This window comes from Cibotium barometz, chromosome 44 (genome assembly GCF_041138505.1).
Source record: "Cibotium barometz isolate CiBa-2024 chromosome 44, ASM4113850v1, whole genome shotgun sequence".
NCBI classification, from domain to species: domain Eukaryota; kingdom Viridiplantae; phylum Streptophyta; class Polypodiopsida; order Cyatheales; family Cibotiaceae; genus Cibotium; species Cibotium barometz.
The window spans coordinates 39,150,040-39,173,623 of record NC_141089.1 but is presented as its reverse complement, the minus strand read 5'-3'; the positions used below and the strand labels follow the sequence as shown (position 1 = coordinate 39,173,623).

General features: G+C 44.8%; 1 protein-coding gene across 3 annotated transcripts in view; it reads right to left on the bottom strand.

Moving 5' to 3' along the window:
* Positions 1-14,785: 14,785 nt before the first annotated feature.
* Positions 14,786-23,584, bottom strand: part of LOC147613270 (calcineurin B-like protein 1) — a 32,630-nt gene continuing 23,831 nt past the window's right edge. For 2 of the 3 annotated variants that reach the window (XM_086782554.1, XM_086782555.1), the window contains exons 7-9: positions 15,544-15,624; positions 15,226-15,338; positions 14,786-15,134 (exon numbers count right to left, since the gene is read on the bottom strand). In XM_086782554.1, the coding sequence (XP_086638680.1) occupies positions 15,074-15,134; positions 15,226-15,338; positions 15,544-15,624 (255 nt within the window). In that variant the 3' untranslated portion in view covers positions 14,786-15,073. The remainder of the gene's footprint in view (positions 15,135-15,225; positions 15,339-15,543; positions 15,625-23,584) is intronic. The other variant, XM_086782556.1, reaches the window with a different exon arrangement.

Genomic DNA, 23,584 nt, shown 5'->3' with positions numbered 1-23,584 from the left:
GCAAGAAGGAGAAATCAAGGTATGGCAAGTAGCACACACCTACGACGGCAAGCAAGCTTGCAAGTGTGTATGGGACAAGGAGTCTGTGCGTAACTCATGAAGAGAAGCAAACAGTCTCAGTAGTAGTAGGCGCGAATAACCGAGAAGAAGCTAAAGAAGTGAGTGAGGAGGTTGATCACCATGGGAGCGTGGATAAGCTCCAATAGAGAAATAGCAAGTAAGAAAGCAGCAACAGAAGAGAGATGGACATGTGGACGCTGCTAGAGGGCCTACTGCTGTTTGCGAACATGTTGGCCATTCTGAACGAGGAGCGCTTCCTGGCACCACGCGACTGGGGCTTCACTGATGGGAGGCACACGCACATGCGTTAAGTTCCTCCAAGGCTAGATAATCGGCCTTGCCCACGCTATTCAATACCTCTGCCTCCCCCTCTGATCCTAAACCTCGTCCACGCGATCCAGAAGAAGAGGCGTAGGTCCCAAACTCAAAAAAGGCGCGTAGTAGAAAATTTGGTGCCTATTAATGAAAGTGAATTGAAATGAATTTGTGAGTAATTTTTTTTAAACCCTTGGTGTTGTCAAGGGTTCACTCACACACAACCAAAGTTTCAAAATTTACACACATGGGTCAAATACCCGATTGTGGTCAAAATGGCTTTGTAAAATTTCACTCATATTTTATCAGGGTTCACAGCTCGAAATGTTTTGTAATTGATTTTTCATCCAATGTATGATGATGGGTAACCGTGCCCGAGCATGTGTGCTCAAAACGAGATGTGTATTCACCCATGGTATGAGGACCGCCTTACCCGAGCTCACCTTGAAGCTCGAAATGGTTGTCATGTGAGATGTGTGCATGAGTGATGCACGTGTGAGGTGCACGTGTGAGGTGCATGCACATGGGTTGGTTTCCACCCGAACTTCTACGTTCAAATTGGACTCAGTGGTTCCGCTGTGAGCGAGTCGGTTCGAAATGGACTTGGTGTCTAAGATGGTAGACATGCACACACATGATTGGTTGATGGGGACACTCCAATGTATCATTGAGGGGGGAGTGTTAAGAGGTAGCGATTGCGTTGGTGCAATGCTACATTGATATGGGTGATGGATGATGGGTGAGTTGTGGAACACCTCGATTAAGAGGGGGTGTTGAGAGATGTAATTGTGGTGTTGTGTGTATGTGGGAAAGCACCCTAGAGGTGCAAGATATTGTGGCAAGATAAGAATGCCACATGTAATATTGTATGGTGTGTGAGTGTTGGACCAAAAGAAGTGGAAAAGGAAGTGCCACATGGATGATGATATGTAAAGTGGGATAAGGCTAGAAAGCCTATATCATTGTATGGTTCACTTGAGATATAGAATAGAGAACTTGTGTTGAGTGTGTAATCTCTCTCTCTCACTTATGGAGTTCTTAGTGTGGTTTAATCCACCTTAATTATGTTTCTTAATCTATGTCCTTCACCATGATCAATCCCATTTTTGGATTGTTAACACTAATTCCTACCAGTGTTTTAATATAGACACACAGACATCTAGGCACAAACAGACATAATCTTTAACACACACACACACACACACACACACACACACACACACACACACACACACACACAGAAGCATATACAACATAGACACACACATATAGTACACCCACAAAGAGAGAGAGAGAGAGAGAGAGAGAGAGAGAGAGAGAGAGGGAGGGAGGGAGGGAGGGAGAGAGAGAGAGAGAGAGAGAGAGAGTGGGTTCTACAGTTTGGTGCGATATGGCACTTGCAAGAGGAATAGTGGTGCTTTATCCATGCCAAATCGCACAAATATAGATAGTGGGATCACTCCGGTTCTAATTCCTACTACGAATGTTTTACTGCTCATGAGAAGAGAGAAAGCTGAAGCGGGGAGCCACGGCACTGGATCCTGAATTTAGTGCTACGGGGAGGAGCGACATGCGGATGAAGTCTCCAAAGCTGTTGAGGACCACAAAAAAGGTCTATTGACTTCACCACTAACGACCCTGAGGAGGTTATGGCATGGATAGAGGAGCCATAGCTTATGAGAGGACAGACAGAGGATCAAGGATTTCCAATTGTGGAGCCAAGAGAGAATCCAGTTCCCCTCGTTACTTTGTAAAGCATCATAATGATAAGGAACCCCATTCAAAAGACCAAGATATGGGGGTAGATGAATAGGAGAGAAAGTAGTTGTTCAGAGTCTGGTGTCCCTTTCTAAATAACCTGCTCACCAGAGGCTCTATTAAGAGGGATTTCGATTTCTCAACGGAGGCTAAGGAGGCGAAAGGGCCAACTGCTGACACAGAGATGCAGAAGAAGAAGAAGCAGCAAGTTCTTAGCATTGACATGAAGGACAAGAAGGAGGAAATTGTTGAGAGCAATGATCTTGCCTTAGTTTATGAGAAACTTTTTGATTTTGTTTGTAACACTGGAGCTGCTGGTGATGACTTTCACATTATTGCTGAGATGTTGAACAAGCCTTTTCCAGGAGATCCAATTTTGGACCAGCATGCAGAGTACCTGTTCAAAAACAGAGGGACCAGCATGCAGAGTACCTGTTCGAAAACAGAGGGACGGTTTCGAAAAATTAGTATCCAAAGGAAGGCTGCTACTAAGGGATCAGGCTTATGTGCACTTGCTGGATTATGCATGAAGCAAGAAGGCAAATAGTTTTTTATACAAGAAGTACCAGGAACTCCCAACTTCCTACAAGCCTACTTGGTGTACCATGCACATGAGTTGCTGCAGGCTATTGTATGAGCTAGTGGGATTCCTCTGCTACTTGCACTATCTCTACAAAGAGCTTCTTGAAAGTGGTGAAAAACTGCTCTATGAAGGTACTATTGAAGATGAGATTCCCCAAGAAGATGAGTTACCTTCTGAAGAGGCAAAAGTTGAGGAAGAGATACAGTTACAAGAGGAAGAGGAGGTGAAGTCTATGGATATTGTTGCTCTTAAGACGTGCACAATACAAAGACCTCTGGATATAGATCTCTTTAAAGTGGACCAGTGTGGTCTGATATTGCTAGTGCTACCAAAATTCGTTGTACAAACGCTATGTACTCTTATCAAACATTCAGAATATTTTCAGTCTTAGGGAAGATTTTTCTCTATGTGCTATTGCCAAATTTTAGGAAGAGAGCTGTGGTTTTGTCTCAGAAGATGACAGTGATGACTTAGCTTTGGAGGAAAATTACAATAGTAAAGAGTGTCTTAGCATATGTTTGGGCAAAGCATAGAAGTTCAAAGATGATGGCTTTGTGCCAGAAGATAAGACCTTCATGGAGCTTCAGGAGGCTAAATATGGCTATGATAAGTTGAATGACTCCACAAAGGAATGGATGAGCAGAGGTGGAGAAGATAGCAAAAGTTCTATTAACCCTGTTCCACCCAGTACTTCCTTAAGTCTACTAACATGAAATACAAAATGAACTTTCACATGAGACGGCAAATCCAATTTATATGCAATTGAACCAATCCGTCGTGTAATACGAAATGGTCCACAGTATCTAGGGGATAGTTTCGGAGATCGACCTGTTCGTAAAGTCTCGCAATCTTTTGGAACTCGCAAATACACCATCGTTCCTTCAGAGAACTCTCTGGGGTGAACGATGTCTATTAGAATAAAATCTGTCTCAGTCGTGCACTTCTAATAGATTTCTTCACAACTTGTAACATTTCTTGCATATCTTGCAAAAAATTACATGCTGCATCATGCTGAAGTCCTGAGAATCCTACTGTAAGGTGATCTAGGTTGAAAACCATACACACGCATGAAAGAACTAAAACCTGTACTCGTATGCTTAGTACTGTTATATGCAAATTCTAACATAGAAAGATAATCCTCCCATGAACTCTGTCTTTTGGATACATATGCTCGAAGCATATGCTCCAAAATCTGATTCACTCTTTCAATCTGGCCATCAGATTGAGGATGATATGAGGAACTCAAATTCAAAGTTATTTCCAACTTCTCAAAAACAAATTTCCAAAAATCACTCGTAAACTTCCAGAGTCCCTATCACTGACTATGTCTTGCGGTAACCCATACAGGCCATTTTTGTCAACAACCCAAATAGAATTGTGGCCTTGATGTGTGCTTGGCAATCCGGTAATAAAATCCATGGATTTATTACCTGGGATTTACAAAGGATGCAACAACTCAGCCTGTCTAAAGCGTTCAGCTTTATTAGCTTTACAAACTTGACACTTGAGAACATAAACTTCTACATACCCTTTCATCTTTGGCCAATAAAAAGTGTGTTTCACTAACGATAGTGTTTGGTGTACCCCAGGATGTCCAGCAGAAGGGGCGTCGTGACACTCCTTAATAATCTTGGACCTAATGTCCGGGATCTGTGGTAAACAAATTTTGTCATTACGGAATAGTAAACCATTCCGAAGCATCCACTGGCCTCCTGCAGCCAAAATGGAAGGCTGTTCAATCATTGAGTCTTGGTCAATCAATGAGCTCCCGTCCTGGATCTTCTGTCAAAATGGACCAAAATAACTATCAGTCCTGCAAAGCCCTCTCAATGACTGAAATAAGTCAGTAGAAATCTCGGTGAACGACAAAGTATTCACCTCTCTAATTCGACTAAGCGCATTTGCAACACTATTCATGGACCCTTTACGATAACGAATCTCAAAATCAAAATCTTGCATTAACTCAACCCAACGAGCTTTCCTTCCTCTCAAATAATCCGCATCACACACATACTTGATTGACTGATGTGATCAATCAATATCACAAACTTGGAGCCATATAAATAATGTCTCCAAACCTTGAGAGCGTGAATCACAGCATAAAGCTCCTTCTCAAGGGTTAGCCAACGAGATTGAGTGTCATCTAGCTTTTTACTTTCAAAAGCAACAGGTCTACTATCTTGAAATAAAGCAGCCCCGATGGCATACTCACTGGCATCAGTTTCAAGAACATAAGGCCCGACTAGGATCAAGTAATGCCAAGATAGGTACTTCCTTGACTTTATCTTTCAAAAGTCTAAAGGCCATATCCAGATCGTTATTCCAAGTGATAGGCTGATTTGACTTACGTCCACGACCTTTCAACAAGTTGGTCATCGGTAGTGTGAGCTGAGAGTACTCCCGTACAGATTTCCGAAGTTGTTTCACTGTTCTTGGTATAGGCCAGTCCAGAACCTTCTGAACTTGGTCATAGTCAATACTCAATCCATCTCTAGTAATCTTGTGTCCCAAGTAAATGATGTCTGTCATAAAAAACTCGCATTTACTTAACTTAGCATATAGTCGATTCTGTCTTAAAATAGATAAGACAATCATGAGGTGTAACATGATCCTCAAGAGTACGACTATATATCAAAATATCATCCAGGAACACCACCACAAATTTCCCCAAATGTTCACGAAAAAGATCGTTTTGCTGGTGGAAAGTGACTGGAGCATTGGTTAACCCAAAAGGTAATACGAGAAACTCGTAATGGCCATACCTACTCCGAAAGGCGGTTCTTTCGACATGCCTTTCATGAATATGTATCTGGTGATAGCCAGTACGTAAATCTATCTTCGTGAAATATTTCGCTCCTGCTAACCGGTCAATCACGTCATCTGATCTAGGGAGAGAATAACGGTTCTTAATTGTCAGCTTGTTCAATCTCTTGTAATCTATACACATTCTCCAGGTGTTGTCCTTCTTTCTTCTAAGCAACACAGGTGCATCCCAAGGTGATTTACTTGGACGGATCTGGCCCATCCTCAAATAATCTTCGAGTTGTTTAGCCAACTCATCTTCCTCAGCTTGGCTCATCCTGTAAGGTGGAATACTGACACGATGAGCACTAGGGATCAAGTCAATACGATGATCTATTGCCCTTTCAGGTGGTAAGCCCGATGGCAGTTCCTTAGGAAATACATCTTCAAACGAATCAAATATCTTCTGTAATTCTTTGCTTTCAAATACACTTAATTCATTGACATCCATAGAAGGTATGAGAAATGAAGAAAGTGAAATCAATACACAATGGAAAGCAATATACAAAGAAGAATCCATTATATTTTCAAAATCAACTGTATTTACAAGAGGTCCCTGAGAGGGATGTATACAATCATCTAAAATACTATACTGGGTGTTCCTATGCTGAAAAGAAAAAATATGACTAGACTAATCTATCTGGACTTGAAGAGTCTTAAACCACTCAATCCCTAATAACAAGTTTACATGTTCTAGGTACATAATATAGCATTCCAGAGTATCTTTGTAGTCCTCAATCCAGATTGGTAGCATCTCCACCTTTCGATCCCATACTTGCCGACCCGCAAGTAGGCGTACCTCATAGGTATGATCACTGGGTGTCGTATCAAGACTCAATTTCTGCACAAGTTTGTAGTTAACAAAGTTGTGTGAGCTGCCAGGGTCTAGAAGAATGTGGATTCTATGGCTATTCACTTCTCCATAAACTCTAGAAGATCATGCAAGCCAAAAACTTTAGAGTTGAACAGACAATCAGAACATGTACTTATCTTGTGGTTTCTGCGGCATGCGAAGGATCATGGACTCATTTACACAGGAGGGGGATTGATTGATGGAGTCCGACTCCACGGTTGGAGTTACTCGGTTTGGGGAGGAGATCCGGACACAAGGAGATCTACTTCATGCCCAAGAGCAGTAAGAGGCAATCATCTTTTGCCTTGTCGTCGACAGAGGCAGAGTATCGGGCTACTTGTGATGCTGCTTGTGAGGTGGTGAGGTTGCAGAGGTTGCATTGCAGGATTGAGCTTCCACTGGAGGAACCCATGGTCATCTAGAGGCACTTTGTTCGTGAACAGTTCGTTGCTGATGACATCTTGCTAGAGTTCTGTTCGACGGAGGACAGTACGGTGAACCTCTTCACGAAGTCGCTATCTCAGGATTTGCTCAGGCGGCACCCCTGCTCCCTGTGGTTGGTTTCACAGCCAGGAGCTGAGAGGGGGTGTTAGAAGTCATCTCCTGTCTTTACCAGACATCAGGGCCTTTGTTGTGGGTGTGCCCACCCTTTGTAGGTGTTTTATCATTTTTCCTCACTCCCCGTATTTTTTTCCCCATTTTTCCTGTTTTTTCTATGGTATGGGAGGCAGTCTTGTAGTGGCAGGAGGACCTTGATCTTGGCCGACTACATCTGTGTATACACTGGAGGTGGCCGACTGTTTTGCACAGGTCGTGGACGTTCTTGATGCTGGCCGACACCCCCTGCTACTAGCCGACTGTACACTTCAGCAGGTCGTGGAGTATTTGGTCCTGTCGGCTGCCCTACAGCAGGCCGACTGCTGTTTGGGGGCCATATAAAATGGCCCCACAGCCCCTTGTCATTTGGGTATCACTTCGGGATCTTCTTTGTGTATATAGAGCAGAGTTACACGCCTCTATCTCTCTCTCTCTTGTGCTGTTGTTTTCTGCATTGCGTTTGCTCGTGTTCCCAAATCTGGTCATCATCTCCGTTGCGTATTCTGACAAAAGGATGAAAGGACCAGATGTACGAGAGATCAGAGCAAATCAACACAGCATGAAATGGATGAATGAGTGTATGTATGATGGTGAATGAAATCCAGTACAAGAGGCCCTCTGATGTGAGGAGACTCTGAGTAGTAGACCATCAAAGAAGCAAAGACGAGGTCGGAGCTGAAGCAGGGTCAGTGATGAAGGCTCGCGTCGATGTGAGGCAAAGGCACTCTGTGAGGTGGTAGATGTCTGTAGTGGGCAGCGGAAAGTGAAGTGGTGCAGGCTCTGGTGACAAGGGTGTTGTGATACTTGGGGAGGGTGCTGCAGTACCTGAGGGGTGCAGGCTTTGGTGACGAGGGTGCTGCAGTACCTGAGGGGTGGTGAAGAGTAGAGAGGGCTGCTGTCCCAAGTCGATTTCGAATGAGCAGAGTAGGCTACTGTCCCAATGTCGAATGATGATGATGAGCAGAGAGGGATGTTGTCCCAACAATGTGATGTCATGATGATGAGCAGAGAGGGTTGCTGTCCCAACGATGTGAGCTGATGAGCAGAGAGGGCTGCTATCCCAAGGATGTGAGCTGTAGGAGAAAACGCAGATCTGATGGATGCTGAGAGGGCTGCTGTCCCAAGGATGTGAGCTGTAGGAGAAAACTTAGATCTGATGGATGCAGAGAGGGCTGATGTCCCAAGGATGTGAGCTGTATGAGAAAACGCAGATCAGATGGAGATCAGGCTGCTGTCCCAAGGTGTGCTGCAGATCAAGGAAGAGGTCCAGGTTGCTGCAGAGGTAGGCCGGCAGCAGTAGATAGTGATGTTGACGATATGATGTGCTGCTGCTGCTGAATATGAAACGATGCATATATATATATATATGTATATATATGTATATATATATGTATATATATGTATATATATATGTATATATATATATGGGTTGGGCTGCTGGTCGGCCGAGAGTGGGCTGTCGGCCAACAGCAGAAGACAAAAACCCCTTTTAGGGCTGGGAAAAATACCATTTTCACACACCCCCTCTCAGGCCAAAAGGGGACCATGAGAGAAGATGAAGGATATGAGGGTCCCACACTAGCACACTGGCCTCTGGAAGCGAAGTCTGATAAGTTCCAAGAGGAAGAACGTGATGGCAAAGGTGTTGAGGGTGAGTAGGTGTAGACAGGTTGATCGTCTCCCAATGTAAGACCTCAAACGGGGCTCTCCAATGAGTAAGAAGTCCCATCCCCTGTGTGGCCCATATCAAAGTAAGGAGAATCAACATCTGGTGAGAAAGGTTGGTCTGTCAAAAATGCACAGCGGAAAGTGTGAGACACAGGCACAGAGAGAAAGAAAACGAATTTGCATAATGATGAAGAAGCAATGATACAAACAGCCCTGTGCAAGGGATGGTCCCCGTAAGTGAGGGCATGATGAGCTACTCCCCTGAGGGAGGACCCGGGCCTGGAAGCCCCTGTCAAGATATCTACAAGTGAGAAAGAGCCTGGCCTTATATAGCTCCTACTGGAGCTGGCCGACTGGCTCTAGAAAAAGACCGACGACTAGGATAAATAAACATGTGAGAAATGGGTGGCCAACCCTACAACCAAGGGCCTGAACATCAGGGAAAAATAAGGTGCTGCCCGGGATAAATCTGGGCACCCTTGATACACAACTTGGGCACACTACCAGGAGATGAATAATGCTAACAGTCCTCCGGAATCGCGCATGCTGTGTGCTCTAAAGGTCTTCAATCCCTTTGTTCACGATAGCTCTGATACCATGTGACGGGAAAAGGACGAAAGGACCAGATGTACGGGAGATCAGAGCAAATCAACAGAGCATGAAATGATGAATGGGTGTATGTATGATGGTGAATGAAATCCAGTACAAGAGGCCCTCTGATGTGAGGAGACTTTGAGTAGTAGACTGTCAGAGAAGCAAAGATGAGGTCAATGTGACGAAGGCTCGCGTCAATGTGAGGCAAAGGCACTCCGTGAGGTGGTAGATGTCTATAGTGGGCAACGGAAGGTGAAGTGGTGCATGCTCTGGTGACAAGGGTGCTACGGTACCTGAGGGGTGCAAGTGTCACGTGCATCCCGCACTTGGATGCCACGTGGACATATCTGAACAAGAAGGTGCAAGACCTGGAGTGGAAACTAGTCCCATGTGAGCCCGGTTTGCATGTAGAAAAGGGGCCAGCCCATAGGGGCTACCCCAGATCAGAGCTTAGAGCTTTAGCAGTAGGCAAGGGGCAGCTTAGAGCCACCCGAAGGGGCCAGGAAGGCCCCACGTTGTGCCCACCAGCCATGGCTTGGGCTGGGAGGGCTGTCGGCCAGCCCTAGGGGCTCTGGCCAGGCAGCCGACAGGGCACTAGGCCCTATGCTGCCTGTCAACCAGGTGTGGGACAGCCCACACAGGCTGCCCAGCAGCCCAGCAAGAATGCGTGGATGGCCAGCCTAGATAAAGGTGTGAAACAATGGTTTAATAGGCATTAAATGCCTTATTATTCAGGTCGTGGAGAGAACTGCTGCCACCAGACTTCTTTGTGCTGGCCAACTAGGAACATGAGAAAGTATAAAAAGCCTAGCCATGTATTCAGTCCAGCATCTCAGTACAAGGATTGATGCTTCCAAGCGCCAGGACAGCCCAAGGGGACAAATCCAGTCAAGGTGGTCAAGATTCAATCTTTATTTTCTGATTTGCATCATTCTAATAAAGCAAATACACCATTCGTGGTGGGGACCCTACAGAGGGTATTTGGGACCCAATAGTGGGTCCTCTTCTCCCTCTCTCTCTCTCTCTCTCTCTCTCTCTCTCTCTCTCTCTCTCCCTATTTTTTGCACATCATCTTCAGTTTTGTGCGTTATATTCGTTGTGAAAGATTGCTGAATTCTGAGCGTTGAAGTTATTGATTCGACCACAAAGCTTCCACATGTTACATTGGTATTAGAGCCTTCTTCAAGTGTGAAGATTAAACCAAAAAAAGCAAAAAAAAAAAGAAAGAATTTTTTTTTCTCGATTGTGTGCTTGGTTTCTAAACTCCGGTGGACCACCCCTTTCGGGGTGACTCCTGTCCCTCGAAGGATGGTTGGTTTTTAGCCTCTGGAAGTCTCCCACACGCATCGTGGATGGTCAAATTGTGCTCCAGAAAGGAAGTGCATATTCCTGCTATGGCGAGCTACGACGAAAAGAGAGAACGACAACCTTGGGACCAAAGTGCACCAGGCAGTCCATATAGAGCATCAGATGATGCGAGCAATCGTAGAACATGGTACCAAATTGGAAGAGCAGAAGGTGCAGATCCTTACCCTGGAAGAGCGCACCCATTCTCCAGCTCCTATTTTCTGTCTCCTCCTCCCTCTCCTTCCGTTTCCTAGATTCCAGATCCTCTACAAAATGACCCTTTTGAAGGGTCACGACCACAGCTGAGTTCTATGCTCGAGTTGCAGATGCGTGCATTGGAGATTCGACAGATGGAAGACCGTGCGGCAGTAGCCCGTGTTGCTGCACAAGACGACACCAGGCGACACGTGGAACACGAAAGATACCTTGCGGCTTTGGAGGCAACGGCTTCCTCAAGTCATTTTCCCGAGAAAATGAACTTCAGTAACTGTAACGTAAACTCGACCCCACAACTCTGTATTCCTGGTTGCATCAGTTTGAAGCTTACTTTGCCGCAATTAGAAAAAGTGATACTGACAGAATGATCTTGACTAGTTGGTATTTGGAAACAACGAATTGCTCAAGACCTTTGGCTACATGGGTGACCAGAGAGTCGTTGTCTTGTTTGACAGCGACAACATGGAGGATGTGGTCACGAAAAAGGCCGCTTGGCGAGCTCGTTTCGTCTCGACTTCGGTGGACAAGAAAGTTGAGGAATTTAACCATGCATCTAGCCATTTCCATCAAAGACCTGTTCTTTCTCTCAGCAACACCATTTTGCTGAGGAGAATATGGCATCATACATTGATGCTTTATGCCTTTCTCTACCATAAAATGCTTTGAAAGCAATGGACATGTATTCCCCCCTCAATCTCTACGGAGGGTTTGCACTTTGCAACCTATTTGATTTTCAGCTTGTGCCACAAAATGCTAAAAACATGCAAATACATCAGATTTGGCCTTCAAGGGATACACCCATGCAAATCTGGAGTAGTCATCGATAAAGGTTACAAAGTATAGATGCTTTCCAAAAGATGGTGTCCGCATAGGACCACACACATCATTGTGCACAAGCTGTAATTTTCGGACAGCCCTTGTTCCATCTTTTGGGAATGCATTTATGTGCATCTTACCCAATATGCACCCTTCACATACATGTTTTGGTGACAACTCTACATGAGGCATATCCTGTACCATATCGTGCCTTTGCAATAGCATCAAACTGCCATAATTCACATGCCCAAACCTGGCATGCCACAATTTTGCCTTGTGCATGGCTGGTGTAAGAGTGGTAACCACATGAGCATCATGCTCTCTCCTGTCAAACTTGTCAAGCTGATATAACCCATGGTACATTGTGCTGGAAGTGACCAATGCATAGCCATCTGCATGGTCTTTCACTGTGCATCTATCGTCCTCAAAGTTCACTGCATATCCTCTTTTAGCAAAAGAGGAGAAAGACACCCTGAACTGGATAAGAAGAATTATTTGCACATTTGCCCTTCTTTTTGGGCTTGCTTGCATCATTTTTAGCCTTTTGTGAAGGCTGTCCCGAATCAGCCTTTGGCTAAAAACTGTGTTTGGCTTTTCCCTTGCCCTTGTCTTGGGTAGCAAAAGCACCATCACCACGCATGCTGGAAGATTTGTTCTTCCGATTTTGCTCCTCCTGTAGCTACAAAACCAAGCAACTCTTCAAACAAGGTTGGTTCAGGGTCACCCCACATAGACAGAGTGAGCAATGTGTGGAAATTCAAGTAGGTTTTTGGCAAAGATGATAGTGTCCTAGAAACCAACCCCTTTTCGGAAATGACCTCATCAATGTTGAGCAGCTGCTCTCGAAGATCCTGGATCTTCGTAAGATGATCAGCCATACTATCACCTTCATTCATGTCCAAGTTCTCAAGCTCGTTCTTGAGAAATGCAACCGTGGCCTCATTCTTTGCCTGATACATGGTTGCAAGTACATCCCAAGCTCATCGTGAGGTCCTGCAAGACCGAATACGCGGTATGATTGATCGCTTTATTGACAAAGCAATCAAAGCCATCGCTTGGGCATCTCGAGTATCCCATCTTTTCAGCTCCTGTGAGGGAGGAGTGGATACTGCTGCTTGTTGAGCACCACAGCCAGGCGTGTTAGGTGCTATGTCAACAAGGCGTACATCTTCACCTAACACAACCCCATAATCCTTTGGCCACAAGAAGGTTTCGGACCATGAAACTCTAAAGGGAGTAATTATTGCCATCCAATTTGTCCTCATGGGACAAAACCTCGAATATCTCGGTCGTATTTTCAGCCATTTGCTCAAATCTCTTCACCAAGAGATATGCAAACACATGCAACCAAATATGTTGTAAAAGACACCTGCAGGTAAAATCCAAAATGCATCGGAGTGCAATGCCCGGCAACCACAATGTCTTGTGCAAATGTTCTGCCCCAAATTTTAGGTTGCAATGCTAAAAATCCCCAAATTTTTGGGCACCAATGGACTAATTTATGTGTCAATTAATTGACAAAAGCCCAAAAAATCTGGGTATCAATGAGCTTAACCTTTGCGATTAAGCAATGATTTCACGAAAGCCTTAATTATCAGCGTCCTATAAATGCAATTGTGCAATTCTAAAAAAAATCCCAAATTTTAAAAAATCCCCAAAATCTAACAAATCTCCAAATTTTTTCTCTGTGCAATGACACAACTTCAAGTAAATGCACTGTGACGCAACTTCGTGATGAAGTTGCTGCTCTCAAGTACTCACAGCACCACAAAATCATGTCGCCATAAAGGAGGTAGAGCTTTAGTCTACTAGGGCACACCTTGCTAGAGTTGATATGAATCTTGCACAAGTCCCCTCTTTGGGAGCAAGTTGCCTAATTTAAGGGTGAGGCAAACTCTACAGTTTGCATTTGGAGGCCTCCTGGCTATCCGTATTGCCAATCCGGCCCAATGTCATAGTGCAACTACTAGTGGATCACCATCTACAAGGCAGAATGGCTCCATCAATTCTCCTAAAACTAAAGGTCTCTAATTCAGTTTTGTTACTAATACATTTCACAAATTTAGTCTGTTGGATTTCATTTTATTTCATTGTACATATACTTGAACATGTTGTTCATATTATCTCTCTTGTAATATCTATTTTGAACTCATAGAAATCCCCCTCCAATGTCCATGGAAACCTCTCCATCCTCTCTACAATTCATCGAGGACAATGAATCGATTAGTGGTGGACAATCTGTAGCTGCCCCAACTGCCCACTATATGTTGATCACTGTTTGGCCTTTCACTCTTGGTTTACACCGTCCTAGTTCAACGCGCCAGGCAAAGAAGTGTGCTACACCATCTGTTGAGTCTTGAGTCCTCATTCAAATCCAAACCGTCATCTGTCTTATGGAATTTCCTCAAGCTTGGCCTTGTCCGAAGCAATCCCTCCCTTCTTTGGCTATGTGTCTTATATACCACAATTCTTTAGTTTGCAACAAATTTTCTAGCCAAGGTATCTATATCAATATATACTGGTTTTACAGCAGCCACCCAACAGTAATGCAACTCCTTTCAAATAGGAAAGAGACATTAAGGTGTCATTAGGACATCGGATCGTGAAGTGCTCTTTTTCTAAAATCAACTTGCATTGCTCTGTTTGCCGGTTGACATTTCTAAGTCTCTTTAGAGCTTGACAGATTTGCTCTATGCTCATGCTCTTGTGAATGCTGCTTTCAAATCTGAAACACAGGTAAGCTTGCGATGAATTCAATAACCTGTCAATGGCTTGCATTTGACTGTTGCACCATACACTCTGAGCTGTAATGGATAGGCATTGTACATGTTTGTTCTCATTAAATGGTTCCTTGTGTGTAGGTATCATGTGGAAGACAAGAAGATGCATTGATGTTTGTCTTCATAAAGATGCATCGATGCCTTCCATGCATAAAGATGCATTGATGTTTGTCTTCATAACCATACAAGACAAGAAAGATAGTACTATCGGTTGCTCACAGAAATGTGGGGGTTTAACAAGTACTGGGATTCATTCATAGGTTTTCGTGGGGATTACAGTAGGCTAAAGTTGAACCTTAAGCACCACCGCATAGGCGAATTGGTTGTGTGCTCGCAATCATTAAGCCGTTGTGTGGTGTTTGTACTCTACTTTTAAGGGTAACATCATTGCGTCTATAACTAAAAACACAGTTTTCATTTAAGGCTGCCAGCAATAAAGAAGATTTTTTGAATCTCCTCCTTCCATCCCATCACTGTTTCAATTAAGGCCAAATTAAGACAATCTCAACCAACATTTTGCACTGTGTTGACTTGCTCAAAGTCCATATAGTTTGATTGATTTGAGGGTGTTTTCCTATGGGTTGGCATCCTATTTCCCAATCTCAGACAACAAATAATTACAGTAGAACTTAATTGGCAACTTTTGGCTCCCTGCTAATTGGCATTTCTTAGTACATTCGAAACCTAGCCAATATCTTCCACCACCGAGTTGAAGACAAAGCTTGGAAATGATGTTGTAACATCCCTGCCAAGTAGTAAATATAAGCAACAAAAATTTTGATCAATTAGATGAAAATTGGTCTTTACAAGAAAATACACACACACACACACATTACTTCAAAAATGGGAGAGTCATGATCTTCATTAGTGATGGGTGCTTTGATACAAAGATCTTCCATTCATCTTGATCAATTCTTTCATCCTTATTTGTATCTGCCTCAGCGAAAGTCTGGACCACCCCCCCCCCCGCCCCAAAAAAAGAAAAGCAGCTTATGTTTCCCAAAATTGTAAAATTGAACATTTTATTGCAATGCAAACTCCCTAAGCTTCTACGGTTTTTATACTCTTCATTAACTTATATAATGTCTCTACGAATAAGATTAATAGAAGATACCATATTCCATGCTTACAAGAGAAACCATAACTACATATACCTTGTCCAAAATGGCTGAAATACCTTCGTCTGATAGCTGGATTTCTGACTCAGATAACAAAGCTATGAGCATTTGCTCAACCTTTACTTGTACAAAAGCACAAAAGTTTCAAGATCTCTCTCTCTCTCTCTCTCTCTCTCTCTCTCAGAAGGATGACGTGTGATGTTTTCTACCTACTCCACTGTATACACAGAATCCACGTGATACTTTTTCTTTTGGCAGCTAGTTTTTCTTTTTCATGTTATCTTAACATCCTATCTTGAGACCATCACAGGACTAAAAATGTTCACCTTAAACACTATGGTCAGATCCTACAGGTTGCAAATACCTTCACTGGGAGAGAATCTCTTATGTACAAAGACACGTGAGAGCCCTGAGAGAGGGTTAGCCACAAGTCGCTAGATATGAGTGGGAATCAATGACAAATGTACAGAGCAAAGACTAGGCCATCAAAGGCGTACGGGGATCTAGAGGAGTCTCAGGACACATCTACAAAAGATCCTTATAGTTGTGACAAAGGATGAGGCAGCCCAATACTACAACTACCTTCCCAAGGGACAGGCTAGTACACATTGAAGCTTGATATTTTCCACCCAAGACATCTATGTATGCACAACCCGATGGTCACCATACATGCCCCTATATGAGTACATCATGGAGTACTATAGATCAAGGGACATTCTCCTACTAGGGGATCTTAATGTTGCACAAACAGAGAACCATCAAGTTCACTTACTAAATCTTGAAGACTCATTTAGATGTAAGAGCCAGACCCTTGGGATAGAGGTATGAGAGGACATCATAGGACTTGGAACATGCCACGAATTTTGGCAGGTACTTTCTTGACATGGAAGAGCTGCCCACGTACTCATTATATATAACGGGATGGACAGATTGCACTTTTCAGGCGGTCGCTTGCTTCCCACTTAGTGGATGTTCTAGTACAGTGGATCATTTGATGGGGTCTCTGGTATGGTCAACATGCCGCATGGAACTCGAGCCCCGCTTGTTCATTTTTCCACCTCAGACCAAGAGGGAGGTCTTTAGGTACATACACAACGACAAGTGTCACCCTATATCAAATCCCCACCGGATCTCCTCGTGATCGTTCCTCGTACAAGACTCGAAACCTGCAAACAAACAAACAACAAGGGGGTGCAGGCCTGACTCACCTCCCAACCATGACAGCCGTGGGCAAGCCCACAGTCTTGGCTGTCCCCACCAAGCCACGAGCTGAGCTAACTAGGTTGACATACTGACCAATCTCCTCCTCGTGACGTCCCATACTGCCACGAAGCTACCCTGAGATTGCTGCCGGCCTCGGCTGCGTAAAGCAGGTGCACGTCTGCACTAGATCCAGGCTCCAAGACCATAGAGCTCTCACAAACTCGCGAGACTCTCTATATAACTAATGACTAACCTTGGCCACCCTTTTATAGGCTCTTGGCCGTTCATCGGGCATCCATACTTGGGCGCCCGCCCGTTAGTCTATCCCTAACTCAGCTCGCCAATCAGCTTGCCTAGCTCCAAGCTTCCCCAAACCTCAAAGCTAGTCTTGCGTGCGTGTAGCACACGATAGATACACACTGTGCACATGACATACTCCCCTTCCTCTAAGAGAATCTCTGAAAAGTAGTCAATGTCTCCCATGTAGCGTCCTCCTCAACACGATCCTTCCACTTGATCTTGTATTCCGTGATAAGCGTATTACGCAATCTTCTTTCACGAAATCCAAGAATCTTTTCAGGTTCGTGCGAAACAAATGTCATGTCCTCGACATCTATTATTTCTTGAGGAGTAACTAACTGGTCTGTTCCACCCAGTACTTCCTTAAGTCTACTGACATGAAATACAGGATGAACTTTCACATGAGAAGGCAAATCCAATTCATATGCAACGGAACCAATCCGTCGTGTAATACGAAATGGTCCAAAGTATCTAGGGGATAATTTCGGAGATCGACCTGTCCGTAAAGTCTCGGAATCTTTCGGAATTCACAAATACACCATCGTTCCTTCAGAGAACTCTCTGGATGAATGATGTCTATTAGAATAAAATCTGTCTCGGTCTTGAGCACTTCTAATAGATTCCTTCGCAACTTGTAACATTTCCTACATATCTTGCAAAAAATTACGTGCTGCATCATGTTGAAGTCCTAAGAATCCTACTGTAATAGGTGATCTAGGTTGAAAACCATACATAAGCGTGAAAGGACTAAACCCTGTACTCATATGCTTAGTACTGTTATATGCAAATTCTAACATAGGAAGATAATCCTCCCATGAACTCTGTCTTTTGGATACATATGCTCGAAGCATATCCTCCAAAATCCGATTCACTCTTTCAATCTGGCCATCAGATTGAGGATGATCAGAGAAACTCAAATTCAAAGTTGTTTCCAACTTCTCAAAAACAAGTTTCCAAAAATCACTCGTAAACTTAGAGTCCCCATCACTGACTATGTCCTGCGGTAACCCGTGCAGTCTAAACAATTGCTCGATAAACTGCTGTGCTAATTGCGTAGCCGTATAGTCTTCCGAGTCGATAAAAATCTAGCCATTTTTGTCAAGCGATCTACCACAACCCAAATAGAATCGTATCCTTGATGTGTTCGTAGCAATCCGGTAATAAAATCCATGGAAATACTTTCCCATTTATTACCTGAGATTTGCAAAGGATGCAACAACCCAGCCTGTCTAAAGCGTTCAGCTTTATTTGCCTGACAAATTTGACACTTGAGAACATAATCTTCTACATACCCTTTCATCTTGGGCCAATAAAAAGTGTGTTTCACTAACGATAGCGTCCTATGTACCCCAGGGTGTCCAGCAGAAGGGGCGTCATGACACTCCTTAAGAATCTTGGGCCTAATGTCCGAGATCTGTGGTACACAAATTTTGTCATTACGAAATAGTAAACCATTCCGAATCATCCACTGGCCTCCTGCAGCCTGAATACTAGACTGCTCGGTCATTGAGTCTTGGTCAATCAATGAGCTCCCATCCTGGATCTTCTGCCAAAATGGACCAAAATAACTTCAGTCCTGCAAAGCCCTCTCAAGTGACTGAAAAAAGTCAGTAGAAATCTCGGTGAACGACAAAGTATTCACCTCTCGAATTCGACTAAGCGCATCTGCAACACTATTCATGGACCCTTTCCGATAACGGATCTCAAAATCAAAATCTTGCATTAACTCAGCCCAACGAGCTTTTCTTCCTCTCAAATCATCCGCATCACACACATACTTGATTGACTGATGATCAGTCAATACCACAAACTTGGAGCCATATAAATAATGTCTCCAAACCTTGAGAGCATGAATCACAGCATAAAGCTCCTTCTCAAGGATTGGCCAACGAGATTGAGTGTCGTCTAGCTTTTTACTTTCAAAAGCAACCGGTCTACCATCTTGAAATAGAGCAGCCCCGATGGCATAGTCACTGGCATCAGTTTCAAGAACATAAGGCCAACTAGGATCGGGTGTAAGGCTAAGATAGGTGCTTCCTTGACTTTATCTTTCAAAAGTCTGAAGGCCATATCTAAATCGTTATTCCAAGTGATAGGCTCATTTGACTTACGTCCACGACCTTTCAATAAGTCGGTCATTGGTAGTGTGAGCTGAGAGTACTACCGTACAGATTTCCGAAGAAAAACAACAAAACCGAGAAAAGAACGAAGTTATTTAACTGTTCGTGGTATAGACCAGTCCAGAACCTTCTGAACTCGGTCATAGTCAATGCTCAATCCATCTCTAGTGATCTTGTGTCCCAAGAAAATGATGTCTGTCATAAAAAACTCACATTTACTTAACTTAGCATATAGTTGATTCTGTCTTAAAATAGATAAGACAATCGTGAGGTGTCTAACATGATCCTCAAGAGTACAACTATATATCAAAATATCATCCAGGAACACCACCACAAATTTTCCCAAATGTTCACGAAAAAGATCGTTCATCATTTGCTGGAAAGTGGCCGGAGCATTGGTTAACCCAAAAGCTAATACGAGAAACTCGTAATGGCCATACCTAGTCCGAAAGGCGGTTCTTTCGACATGACTTTCATGAATACGTATCTGGTGATAGCCAGTACGTAAATCTAATCAGGTCATCTGATCTAGGGAGAGGATAACGATTCTTAATGGTCAGCTTGTTCAATCTCTTGTAATCTATACACATTCTCCAGGTGTTGTCCTTCTTTCTCCTAAGCAACACAGGTGCACCCCAAGGTGATTTACTTGGACGGATCTCGCCCACCCTCAAATAATCTTCGAGTTGTTTAGCCAACTCATCTTCCTCAACTTGGCTCATCCTGTAAGGCGGAATACTGACAGGATGGGCACCAGGGATCAAGTCAATACGATGATCTACGGCCCGTTCAGGTGGTAAACCCGATGGCAATTCCTTAGGAAATACATCTTGAAACGAAGCAAGTATCTTCTGTAATTCTTTGCTTTCAAACACACTTAATTCATTTACATCCATGGAAGGAATGAGAAAGGAAGAAAGTGGAATCAATACACAATGGAAAGCGGTATACAAAGAAGAATCCATTATATTTTCAAAATCAACTGTATTTACAAGAGGTCCCTGAAAGGGATGTATACAATCACCTAAAATACTATACTGGGTGTCCCTATGCTGAAAAGAAAAAATATGACTAGACCAATCTATCTGGACTTCAAGAGTCTTAAACCACTCAATCCCTAATAACAAGTCTACATTTTCTAGGTGCATAACATAGCATTCTAGAGTATCTTTGTAAGTCCTGAATCTGGATTGGAAGCATCTCCACCTTTCGATCCCATACTTGCCTTCCCGCACATAGGCGTACCTCATAGGTATGATCGCTGGGTGTCGGATCAAGACTCAATTTCTGCACAAGTTTGTAGTTAACAAAGTTGTGTGAGTTGTCAGGGTCTAGAAGAATGTGAATCTTATGGTCATTCACTTCTCCATAAACGCGAAGAAGATCATGCAAGCCAAATACTTTAGAGTTGAACAGATAATCAGAACATGTACTAGGACGAGAAAGTACAGTAATTGACGTACCTGTCAAAGACAACTGGTTAGCTGCCTTTGGCTTGGGTCCTGCGTTGGTCTTTGCACCCTTTTGCTTTGGGCACTCGTTACGCATGTGTCCTTTTTCTTCGCAGATAATACAACGTCCTTCCTTCTTGAGCTTTAAAGCCCTAAGGAGTCGTTTCTTCTTCGCTGGTGTCGAACTTGAATTCTTCGAAGGTTGGTCCGAAGACTTTCCTTCTGTCGTGTACGTAGCCTGGACACCGGCCTGCCTGGCCAAGGCGCATGCCTTCGTAGGCCTGAGCGTCGGCCTATGTAGGCCTGGCCGACTGCATAGTCTCCTACCCGCATGTCTACCCGCCTGCAACACTTCACGACCATCAGCTCCAAAACAATCGCATCTCTCTTCTCTCAGTCTCTCTCGCCTTCAACAAAAAGCTACGTGCTTTTTCTGTTTTTCTCACCCGACTCATGCATACTACTGCACAAGAGTCTTCAACCTACTTCTTGCAAAGCAATCAACCCTATCTAGACCACCATCTCCATCATCCTGGGTTTCTTTGACGGAAAAAGCACATACTTTCTGAAAAATCAGCAGCATGTATAACAAAACAGCAAGCTTCTTGAACACATACCTTTCTTTGGCCTCATCTTCTCTACCTACCGACTTGCTTGTTCACTAGGCATGCTCTGATACCACTATCAAATCCCCACCAGATCTCCTCGTGATCGTTCCTCATACGAGACTCGAAACCTGCAAACAAACAAACAACAAGGGGGTGCAGGCTTGACTCACCTCCCAACCATGACAACCGTGGGCAAGCCCACAGTCTTGGCTGTCCCCACCGAGCCACGAGCTGAGCTAACTAGGTTGACGTACCGACCAATCTCCTCCTCGTGTGACGTCCCATACCGCCACGAAGCTACCCTCGCGGGCCTCGAGATTGCTGCCGGCCTCAGCTGCGTAAAGCAGGTGCACGTCTGCACTAGATCCAGGCTCCAAGACCATAGAGCTCTCACAAACTCGCGAGACTCTCTATATAACTAATGACTAACCTTGGCCACCCCTTTATAGGTTCTTGGCCGGTCATCGGGCGTCCACACTTGGGCGCCCGCCCGTTAGTCTATCCCTAACTCAGCTCGCCAATCAGCTTCCCCAAGCTTCCCCAAACCTCGAAGCTAGTCTTGCGTGCGTGTAGCACACGATAGATACACGCTGTGCACATGACACCCTATATCGGCTCGAACACACAAGAGTAAAGTGGACCTTCAAGCTCACTTGGAGCGATTACGCCCTGGGACGGGATACGACAAGCCGAGGACCATTGTGGTGGCAGCTCTAACACCGCTATAGCAGGGATCAGGCGAGTTTGCCAAACAACCCCCCCCCCCCCCAATCGGGCCCCCGGGGAGTTCCTTTCTCCAGGTTGGATCGCCACACCAATGCTCCGAATTTGACCTGGCTTGACAGGTCCTATGTTGATAATTGGGTGTATGATAGGACCGGCACCATGGGCAGGCATCCTTGCCTGCACCGCTTCCTCTGATCATGTGCACTGGTAGTGCTTCACTTTCTTGGATCATGCACTAGAGCTCTATTCCCACATTGAGACCTGAGAAGCCTTCTCTTTCTTCTCTTTCCGCACGGGTACCGCCACCTCACACTGGATAGAACCCTCCTCGAGATCAGCACTTTTTTCCAATTGACAGCACAAGAGAGACTGGCCACTTTTAGGGAGCAAGAGAGGAGCTAATAACGATGCATGGCCTCCCTTCAAAGCCTCCAAGAGCAGACCCCAAACAGCTTGTGGGTGGGAGCACATGGCAGCCATGGGGTATAGAGCCCCCAAGTGGGTATCATGGGGCATGAAGCCCCGTGATGCTCAGCCCTATGCTGTTTATACTCATAAAAGATGATGGGTACAAAAAATATATTATTCACATCATGAAAAGATGGTATATACAATGATATAATAAAAACTAAAGATTCTCCTCATGATGGGGGAAAGCTCTGAGTGCTACCCAGTTACCCCAGTGGATGAACAAGTCTGGGAGCCAGTGAGGAGGACGGAGAGACTGTCGAAGGGCATCCAGGTCCGCTGCTTGAGCCCGTAAAGAAATGAGCTCCCTGGTCTGCTGTGCCACCTGGTCACGTAACTCTATCACCTCCTCTGTACTGTGGGAAGATGAGGTAGGGAGGTGTGAGAGCTCTGATTCCGCTTCCTGCAAGCGCCGCTCCAGTGTAGACACCTGAGCTTGAAGACCTCAAATGGTTTCCGCAACTTGACGAGTGTGATCTCTCTAGCGACGGCAATCACGGGAGAGCTCAAAGATGTAGTCAATGAGGTAGGGTGGAGTAGATGCGGGGATCAGCAGAGAGATTGTCCAGAACCCAAACTATGCGATGAGCTCGACAAGGATGAGGCTGCTCTGGGCGATCCGGGGACCGCAAGCAAGGAAGACCACCCACACAGATGTCCAGAGTGTTGTAGAAAATGGAGAGTCGGAAAGCTTGATGCGCTCTGTGCCGTCCTCCCGATCTACACAGAAGGTCAGATGGTAGTGCTCACCATGGTCGTAGGAGTGTCGGGAGGGGATCTGGCCACACTGATAGAGGTGGAAAGGTGGGGAGGGGCCCAGTGGATGGTTGGCGAGGTGGTGAGGTGGATGGAACTTGCTGTTGTCGAGGAAGGAGGCGAGGTGGAGAGGGAGGAGACTGCTACTGTCAAGGATAAGTCGCAGCCGTATGACGCCACACCGCTCATAGAATAAGGCATGACTGTAGGGGTGGCAGGAGGGGTAGTGCGCCAACGGGATGAGGTGGGGAGATCCCTTTGCACCCGAGGTCGGATGCAGGACGCCACCAGGGGGTTGACTGGCGAGGGTGGCAGGGTGGCAGAGAGGTAAGCGGAATAGGAGGCTGATGCAGAAGGTAGGTGAGGAAGCGTGCAGAGGGCCAAGTGAAGGAGGTGATTTTGGGCTTATAAAGCAGAGTCCGAAATCAGCGGCAATGGAGGCAGA